The following is a 9936-nucleotide window of genomic DNA, read 5'->3' on the forward strand; positions in this document are numbered from 1 at the left end:
CCACCCCGGTGCCCGCCCCCCCGGCCAGAGCCCTCACTCCCCCAGCCCCAACCCTGATCCCCCTCCATCCCAGCCCCACCCCGGTGCCCGCCCCCCCAGCCAGAGCCCTCACTCCCCCAGCCCCAACCCTGATCCCCCTCCATCCCAGCCCCACCCCGGTGCCCGCCCCCCCGGCCAGAGCCCTCACTCCCCCAGCCCCAACCCTGATCCCCCTCCATCCCAGCCCCACCCCGGTGCTCGCCCCCCCGGCCAGAGCCCTCACTCCCCCAGCCCCAACCCTGATCCCCCTCCATCCCAGCCAGAGTCCTGCCCCGCCCCAACCCCACCCCAGTGAAAATGAGTGAGGGGGCGGGGCCTCGGGGAGGGGCGGGGCCAGGGTGTTCGGCTGGATGGGAGTAGAAAGGTGGCAGCCCGAGGTTGCACGGCCCTTGCACACGGACTGCAGGTGTGACCTGCCGCAGGGGGATTTGCACGCGCTGGGGGGCGGGGCCCTTTCCAGGGCCAGTCATGCCCCTAATAAAGATGGCCGCCGCTCACCATGTGTTAGACGGGAGCGAAGTGAGGCTGCTCATAACCAAGATGGCCGCTGCGGGATCTGTCACGTGATCTTCACTGACCTCGGAAAGATGGCGGACCGCCGCTTTCAGCAGGTAGTGAAGCCGCCTTGCCTGTTTCCAAGATGGCCGCCACGCACAGCTTTACGCGAGCCCATCACCCCAACCCAAGGTGGCCTCCGAATCCTGTGAGTGACCTAGGTAGTCTAGCCAGCTCGCCTTCAAGGCGCATGCGCTGCCCTCACCGAAGATGGCGCCCACGCACCATACATCTGATAGGAGGTGAAGTCAGAGAGCCCTTCCGTCCAACATGGCGGTCACAGTGCCGCCGAGTCACGCTGTGCCCTCACCCAAGATGGCGGCCGGCCTTACATATGGGACAGGGCGAGGCCACGCCCCCATCCTGCCCTCATCTAAGATGGCGCTGGCCAGCCTGCTGCCGCCGGAGCTGCCCGTCAACCGGGCCGGCTTCTTCGGGCTGGCGGGGCGCTGCGAGCTCCAGGCCCCCGGGCCCCGCCCGGCCCCAGGCCCGCCCGGCTTGGCCCCGCCCGCCTGGGGGCTCCCGGCCGCGGGGGACGCCAGGATCGAGCTGCTGCACGGGACCACCACGCTGGCCTTCAAGGTGGGCGGGGCCGGAGAGGGAGCCCAGGGGCGGGGCTAGGCTGGGAGACCCCCCCCGGGGGGGCGGGGCTAGGCTGGGAGACCCCCCCCCCAAGGGAGGAGGGGGCGGGGCACAGACTCTGCTATGTGTGTGGGGCGGGAATTAGGGGGGTGCCCCCTGTGACATGCTGCAGGGAAGGGGATTGAGGGCTGCGCCAGAGTCCATATGGGGGGCACAGTGGGGTCAGGGTCAGCCCCTCTGCCCCGGAGTGGGTTGGGCAGTGATCTGGGGTGGAGCGAGGGTGTAGGAATGGGGCTGCCATCCTCGGAGTGGGGGTGCCTTGCCCCAGCGGGGCCATACCCGGGCTTGTGCCCCTGACCCGCCCACCCCCTCCAGTGGCAGGAAAGTGGCGGTGGGGGGCACTGTGCTCCAGGGGGGCGTACCCCAGCTCGGTGCCCCTGACCCCTCCTCCCCCAGTTCCAGGAGGGCGTGGGGGGGGGCACTGTGCCCTGGGGGGGCGTACCCCAGCTCGGTGCCCCTGACCCCTCCTCCCCCAGTTCCAGGAGGGCGTGGGGGGGGCACTGTGCCCTGGGGGGGCGTACCCCAGCTTGGTGCCCTTGACCCCTCCTCCCCCAGTTCCAGGAGGGTGTGGGGGGGGCACTGTGCCCTGGGGGGGCGTACCCCAGCTTGGTGCCCCTGACCCCTCCTCCCCCAGTTCCAGGAGGGCGTGGTGGGGGGCACTGTGCTCCAGGGGGGCGTACCCCAGCTCGGTGCCCCTGACCCCTCCTCCCCCAGTTCCAGGAGGGCGTGGGGGGGGGGCACTGTGCCCTGGGGGGGCGTACCCCAGCTCGGTGCCCCTGACCCCTCCTCCCCCAGTTCCAGGAGGGTGTGGGGGGGGGGCACTGTGCTCCAGGGGGGCGTACCCCAGCTCGGTGCCCCTGACCCCTCCTCCCCCAGTTCCAGGAGGGTGTGGGGGGGCACTGTGCCGTGGGGGGGCGTACCCCAGCTCGGTGCCCCTGACCCCTCCTCCCCCAGTTCCAGGAGGGTGTGGTGGTGGGGGGCACTGTGCCCTGGGGGGGCGTACCCCAGCTCGGTGCCCCTGACCCCTCCTCCCCCAGTTCCAGGAGGGTGTGGTGGTGGGGGGCACTGTGCCGTGGGGGGGCGTACCCCAGCTTGGTGCCCCCTGATCCTCCCTCCCCCAGTTCCAGGAGGGCATGGTGGGGGGGCACTGTGCCCTGGGGGGGCGTACCCCAGCTCAGTGCCCCCTGATCCTCCCTCCCCCAGTTCCAGGAGGGCATGGTGGGGGGGCACTGTGCCCTGGGGGGGCGTACCCCAGCTCGGTGCCCCCTGATCCTCCCTCCCCCAGTTCCAGGAGGGCGTGGTGGTGGCGGTGGACTCGCGGGCCACAGCCGGCTCCTACGTGGCCTCGCAGACGGTGAAGAAGGTGATCGAGATCAACCCCTACCTGCTGGGCACCATGGCGGGCGGCGCCGCCGACTGCAGCTTCTGGGAGCGGCTGCTGGCCCGGCAGTGCCGCATCTACCAGCTGCGCAACAAGGAGCGCATCTCCGTGGCTGCCGCCTCCAAGCTGCTGGCCAACATGGTGTATCAGTACAAGGGGCTGGGCCTCCGCTTGGGGACCATGATCTGCGGCTGGGACAAGCGGGGCCCAGGTGAGGGCACCCCTGCCCCAGAGCACCCAGCCCCCTCCTGGGAATCTTCCTGCCCCCCGGGGCCCCAGAGTACCCAGCCCCCTCCCAGGGTCTCCCCTCCCTCCCCAGCTCCTCCCCCCTCCATTCATTTGTCCCTACCTTCCCCCTTGGGATGATCCCCTTATCTACACCTTCCAGGGGACCCTCATTGCCCCATCCCCTCCCCTTTGGCTTCACTTTGGGGAGAGGAGTTACATGTGCAGTGCCCCCTGTCTCTGGGAAGAGGGGGGACCCCGTAGCTGGGGAGGGGGAGCCCCCTGTCCCTGGGAAGAGGGGGGACCGCATCTCCGGGGGGAGCCTGCAGTAACCCCCCTCTTCCCTCAGGCCTGTACTATGTGGACAGTGAGGGGAACCGCCTCTCAGGCACCGCTTTCTCCGTGGGCTCGGGCTCGGTGTACGCCTACGGGGTGCTAGACCGCGGCTACGCGCCCGACATGTCAGCCGAGGAGGCCTACGACCTGGCCCGCCGTGCCATCTACCAGGCCACCTACCGCGATGCCTACTCCGGGGGCGAGGTCAACCTGTACCATGTCCGGCAGGACGGCTGGGTCCGCGTCTCCACCGACGACGTGGCCCAGCTTCACGCTCAGTACTGCGGGGACCCGCAGGGGGACGGGGCACCCTGAGTGTGGGCTGGGGCCGCGCCGGGGGGGGGGGGGCACGGATTGGCCATGGGGATTCCCTGAAGGTTACAAAGGAAGGGGCTTGGCTGGGGTAACTGCACATCGCAGGGGACATGGCCTATAGCTGGGGGTGGAGCTAGGGCCATGGGGTGGCTGCAGGGGCCCATGGTGCGAGGACCCTGCTGGCTCCCTATAAAGCTTGTTTCTGCCCCACTGCTGGAGAGTGTCGTCATTTGGGGGGGTAGGGGGTGGGCCTAGTCCTAAGCTGGGCTGCTAGTGAGCCCAGCCTGGCCCGCCTGCGCCACCCACTCCCTGGGCTCAACCTGCCCCGGATCAGGGGGAGCCTGGCTCGGGGAATCCGGTGGGGGGTGGGGAGGCAGGCTGGGGGCTGGACGCAGTGCTCTGACCCTGAGTTCTCTGGCCTCCCAGGAAGGCTGGGGGAGGCACAGGGGACATCGCCGATGGGGGCAGTCAGGATCGGCAGGGCCAGTGCCTGGCTGCTCCCGGCTTTACAGCCTGAGGGGCTACCCCTACCAGCTGTAAATCCCCAGGGACAGGGCCCGGGCAACCTCGCCTGACCCTTGCGCATTGCTGGCTTCCAGGGAGTATTGTGGCACTGCCCAGCGGGCCCCAGTTCATTAATTCCTCGAACAAAGGCTCAGAGCCAGCTGGGGGCGAGCGAGGAGGCTCTGCCAGTGCGGCCTTTCCTTGCGGTAGAAGCTGGCTGCCTGGCAGATCCCCAGAGGGGAACTCACCAGGGCATCGGCCGCCTGTCAGGTGCGGTTTGTCATTCGCCTGCCAGGGGCCGGCCAGTGGTGCTTGACCCCGCAAATGGGGGAGTGGGAAATGAGGACGAGCTGGGCGTGAGCCAGTGCTACAGCTGTGAGTAGAGCTGTGTGGGTACAGCCGGGAGCGACTGTCCCAGCCAGTGCTGCGGGGGTGAGTACAGCCCTATGGATACAGCCGGGAGCGACTGTCCCAGCCAGTGCAGCGGGGGTGAGTACAGCCGGCAGTGAGTGTCCCAGCCAGTGCTGCGGGGGTGAATACAGCCCTATAGGTACAGCCGGGAGCGACTGTCCCAGCCAGTGCTGCGGGGGTGAGTACAGCCCTATGGATACAGCCGGGAGCGACTGTCCCAGCCAGCGCTGCGGTGGGGAGTGCAGCCGGGAGCCCCTGTCCCAGCCAGCACAGACAAGACGTGGGGCTGGAAGGTGAAGCTGGCCAATGAGGGTGTCAGTGGCGACAGGTGGATTTGCTCTGTGCAGCCCACCCCAGAGCCGGCCCGGGGTCGGTGCCATCCGGCCGGATCATGTTCCATGGGCTTCGGAACCGGCCCTGTGCCCTGCCTTCGCCTGCGATGCCGAGGTGGCTGCATGTCAACAACCCACCAGGGAGCAGCAAGGAGACGGGCATAGAACCCAGGAGTCCGGCTCCCAGCCCCACTGACCAATGGACCCTACTTCCTTCCCAGAGCCAGGGAGAGAACCCAGGAGTCAGTCCTAGCACCCAGCCCCTGCCCACTCTAACCACTAGACCCCACTCCCCTCCTGGAGCTAGGGAGAAAACCCAGGAGTCCTGGGCTCCCCCCAAGTGGCCCATGCTCCTCAATCCTGCCTCACACACCCCATCTCACCCCCACTTCTCTTTGCTGGGTCACTCTGTGGGAGGTGACCCAGGGTTAACCTTGCCCGCACCCCATCTCTGCTTGACCCCACTGCCCCTTCCCCTGTATCCCCACCGTAGGGTGAGGAGTGGGAAAGGGGGGATGGAGGTGGGGGGAGAGTAAGAGAGACAAGGGTGCTCCGGAGCTGGGGCACGAAGAGAGGGAGGGTGGAGCACCGGGGGAGAGGGGGACAGGGAGCCAACCCAGGAGGGGAGAAAGGACAGAGAGAGGGTGGCTGGGGGGGGACTGGGAAGGTGGGAGCATGTTGGGGTGTCCCTGGCAGGGCCCCACTGAGGCATGCAGGAGAGGGAGATGTGTGCAGCTGGGGGTGTGCAAGCTGTGGGCCCACATGTGCAGCTGCGGAAGGGGGAGGGTGGGAGCCACCAGGGGAGCAGTGCATGCTGGGGGTGGGCATATGCAGCTGGGGGGGGGGGAAGCGGTTGGGGGATGGGAACAGCTGGGGTGCCCCTGGCAGGGACCCACCAAGGAATGCATGTGGGGGGGGAGGCAGGCGTGCGAGCAGCTGGGGGTGTGCGCGCTGTGGGTGGGTGTTTGTAGCTGGTGGGGTGGGAGCAGCCGGGGGGAGGGTTGAGGGGGTGGGAGCAGCTGGGGGGAGCAGTGTGTGCTGAGGGCGGGTGTGTGCAGCTGGGGGGGTGGGAGCAGTGGGGGGGGTTGAGGGGTGGGAACAGCCGGGGGAGCGGTGTGTGCTGAGGGCGGGTGTGTGCACCTGGGGGGGTGGGAGCAGCGGGGGGGTGTTAAGGGGTGGGAACAGCCGGGGGAGCGGTGTGTGCTGAGGGCGGGCGTGTGCAGTTGGGGGGTGGGAGCAGCGGGGGGCTGTTAAGGGGTGGGAACAGCCGGGGGAGCGGTGTGTGCTGAGGGCGGGTGTGTGCACCTGGGGGGGTGGGAGCAGCGGGGGGGTGTTAAGGGGTGGGAACAGCCGGGGGAGCGGTGTGTGCTGAGGGCGGGCGTGTGCAGTTGGGGGGTGGGAGCAGCGGGGGGCTGTTAAGGGGTGGGAACAGCCGGGGGAGCGGTGTGTGCTGAGGGCGGGCGTGTGCAGTTGGGGGGTGGGAGCAGCGGGGGGGGGTTGAGGGGTGGGAACAGCTGGGGGAGCGGTGTGTGCTGAGGGCGGGCGTGTGCAGTTGGGGGGTGGGAGCAGCGGGGGGGGGTTGAGGGGTGGGAACAGCCGGGGGAGCGGTGTGTGCTGAGGGCGGGCGTGTGCAGTTGGGGGGTGGGAGCAGCGGGGGGGGGTTGAGGGGTGGGAACAGCCGGGGGAGCGGTGTGTGCTGAGGGCGGGCGTGTGCAGTTGGGGGGTGGGAGCAGCGGGGGGGGTTGAGGGGTGGGAACAGCCGGGGGAGCGGTGTGTGCTGAGGGCGGGCGTGTGCAGTTGGGGGGTGGGAACAGCCGGGGGAGCGGTGTGTGCTGAGGGCGGGCGTGTGCAGCTGGGGGGGTGGGAGCAGCGGGGGGGTGTTAAGGGGTGGGAACAGCCGGGGGAGCGGTGTGTGCTGAGGGCGGGCGTGTGCAGTTGGGGGGTGGGAACAGCCGGGGGAGCGGTGTGTGCTGAGGGTGGGTGTGTGCAGATGGGGGGGGGGAAGCTGGGCGGGCGTGTGCAGCTGGGGGGGGTGGGGAGCAGCGGGGGGGGGGGGGTTTGAGGGGTGGGAACAGCCGGGGGAGCGGTGTGTGCTGAGGGCGGGCGTGTGCAGATGGGGGGGGAAGCTGGGCGGCGTGTGCAGTGCCCCAGCCAATCAGAGCGGGTGGGGGGGGCGGCATGTGGCCCACGTCCCCCTGGTGCACACACACGAATACAAAGAGCCGCCCGCGACCTTCCTGTATCCTTTACCCGCGGCGCTGGGGGGCCAGGCCGGGCCCCCCACCCCACCCCCCTGCGCTGCCTGGCCTGGGCACACGTGCAAAGAGGCGGCCTGGGGCAGGGCCGTGTGCAATCCAGAGGGGGCGGCTGGGGGGGGCTGGGGGGGGGGATAGGTACATGGGATGTGGCTGGCGGGGGGAGGGGTGGCTGGTTGGGAGGGAGTGGGGAATAGATAGATGCAAGGGGGGCTTGAGGGTGAGGGGGAAATAGATGCAGGGGGGCTGGGACGGGGGAGGGGCAGCTGGATGGGGGAGGGGAATACATGCGGGGGGGCTGGAGGGGGAGGAGAATAGATGCAGGGGGGATGGATGGGGAGGGGGGATGATGGGGGGGGCTGGACAGGGAGGGGCTGGAAAGGGGAGGGGGATAGATGTGGGGGTGGGCAGGGAAGGCCTGGAGGGGGGTAGATAGATATCTGTGGGGAGCAGGATTCGGTTGCACAGCTCTTGCGGGTGGGAGGACAGATGTACACGCACCCAGGGGAGAAGGCCAGGGGAGAAGGCCGGTGTGGGGAAGGAAGGGGAGGGGAGGGGTGGAGAAGGCCCGGCGTGGGGAGGGACGGATGGGGAGGGGGAGCGGTGGAGAAGTCCGGTGTGGGGAGGGGATGGCCGGGGGGGGGGGGGGAAGGGGCCGTGTGCATAGGAATGGGTGCAGGGAGTGCTCCCAGCCTCAGCGTGGGGGTGGGGTGCACAGGGCTGGCTTTCAACACCCCCACTATTAAAAATGTTCTAGCACCACTGGCCAGGCATGGGGAGGATGGATGGGAGGAGGACCACGCATGGGCGGCCATGACAGAGGGTGGCGTGACCTGACAGGAGGTGGGGGGCGTGGTTGGCATGACCCAGGCTGGGGCGGCCATGACAGAGGTTGGCGTGACCTGACAGGAGGTGGGGGGTGGTTGGCATGACCCAGGCTGGGGCGGCCATGACAGAGGTTGGCGTGACCTGACAGGAGGTGGGAGGCGTGGTTGGCATGACCCAGGCTGGGGCGGCCATGACAGAGGTTGGCGTGACCTGACAGGAGGTGGGGGGTGGTTGGCATGACCCAGGCTGGGGCGGCCATGACAGAGGTTGGCGTGACCTGACAGGAGGTGGGGGGTGGTTGGCATGACCCAGGCTGGGGGCGGCCATGACAGAGGGTGGCGCGACCTGACAGGAGGTGGGGGGTGGTGGTTGCATGACCCAGGCTGGGGCGGCCATGACAGAGGGTGGCGCGACCTGACAGGAGGTGGGGGGGTGGTTGGCATGACCCAGGCTGGGGCGGCCATGACAGAGGGTGGCGCGACCTGACAGGAGGTGGGGGCGTGGTTGGCATGACCCAGGCTGGGGGCGGCCATGACAGACGGTGGCGCGACCTGACAGGAGGTGGGGGGGTGGTTGGCATGACCCCAGGCTGGGGCGGCCATGACAGAGGGTGGCGTGACCTGACAGGAGGTGGGGGCGTGGTTGGCATGACCCAGGCTGGGGCGGCCATGACAGAGGGGTGGCGTGACCTGACAGGAGGTGGGGGGTGGTTGGCATGACCCACGCCTGGGGCGGGCCATGACAGAGGTTGGGGTGACCTGACAGGAGGTGGGGGCGTGGTTGGTGTGACCAGGTCTGGAGATCATCTGTTGAGGGGGCAGCCCCGAAATCCTAGATGGCTACGGGGTGGCCATGAAAAGGGCCCAACATCAAAGTCCCCCTTGAGGGACCCCTTCTCCCATCTTTGCTCTGAGAACCCCCCTCCCGTCTGCCCTGGCCTAGAGACAGCCGGCTCACAGCCAATCGGCTACTTCGGGCTTCTCCCGCGCTAGCCAATGAGAGCGTTGTGGCGAGGGGACGCGGCGCTTTGTACACGGCCCCGGCGCTCGCTCCCTCCTCCCATCGCCCCCGCCCCGCCCCCCGCGCTGCACACAGGGAGTGGAACGTTGCGGCAGGCCAAGATTCTAAACCGCTGGGCCCCAAGTAAACAACCAACGGCCCGGGGAGGGAGGGGCGTCATTAGCATTTATGGAAATGAGGGTCCCAGAGGACTCCTCGCCCCCACAGGACGCCAACCCCCCCAGGCCCTGCATCACGCCAGCCCCCCCCCAGACCTACGTCACGCCAACCCCCCCCCCCCCCCGGCCTGCATGAAGCCAACCGGGCCCCATGTCATCCCAACCCCCCCAGGCCCTGCATCACGCCAACCCCCCCGCAGACCTACATCACGCCACCCACCCTCGGCCCTCCATCACGCCAACCCCCCCCCCCCCCCGGGCCCTCCATCACGCCAACCCCCCCCCCCCCCCGGCCTGCATGAAGCCAACCGGGCCCCATGTCATCCCAACCCCCCCAGGCCCTGCATCACGCCAACCCCCCCGCAGACCTACATCACGCCACCCCACCCTCGGCCCTCCATCACGCCAACCACCCCCCTGGGGGCCCTCCATCACGCCAACCCCCCCCCCCGGGCCCTCCATCACGCCAACCCCCCCGGGGCCCTCCATCACGCCAACCCCCCCGGGGCCCTCCATCACACCCCCCCCCCCCGGGCCCTCCATCACGCCAACCACCCCCCCGGGCCCTCCATCACGCCAACCACCCCCCCGGGGCCCTCCATCACGCCAACCCACCCTCGGCCCTCCATCACGCCAACCACCCCCCCCGGGGCCCTCCATCACGCCAACCCCCCCCCCGGGCCCTGCATCACGCCAACCACCCCCCCCGGGGCCCTCCATCACGCCAACCCCCCCCCGAGGCACTCCATCACGCCAACCCCCCCGCAGACCTACATCACGCCAACCCCCCCGCAGACCTACATCACGCCAACCCACCCTCGGCCCTCCATCACGCCAACCCACCCCCCCCCGGGCCCTCCATCACACCAACCCCCCCCCGGCCTGCATGAAGCCAACCGGGGCCCCATGTCATGCCAACCCCCCCAGGCCCTGCA

The 9936-nt window shown here is 69.4% G+C and overlaps 1 protein-coding gene across 1 annotated transcript; it reads left to right on the top strand.

Annotated features, from left to right (window-relative positions):
* Positions 1 to 939: 939 nt before the first annotated feature.
* On the top strand, positions 940 to 3706 carry PSMB5 (proteasome 20S subunit beta 5). Its single transcript, XM_073326957.2, has 3 exons — positions 940 to 1176; positions 2522 to 2828; positions 3192 to 3706. The coding sequence occupies exons 1-3, from the start codon at positions 973 to 975 to the stop codon at positions 3491 to 3493; spliced, it is 813 nt and encodes a 270-aa protein (XP_073183058.1). The 5' UTR covers positions 940 to 972; the 3' UTR covers positions 3494 to 3706.
* Positions 3707 to 9936: the final 6230 nt, after the last annotated feature.

Source organism: Lepidochelys kempii, chromosome 13 (assembly GCF_965140285.1).
Source record: "Lepidochelys kempii isolate rLepKem1 chromosome 13, rLepKem1.hap1, whole genome shotgun sequence".
Taxonomy (NCBI): domain Eukaryota; kingdom Metazoa; phylum Chordata; order Testudines; family Cheloniidae; genus Lepidochelys; species Lepidochelys kempii.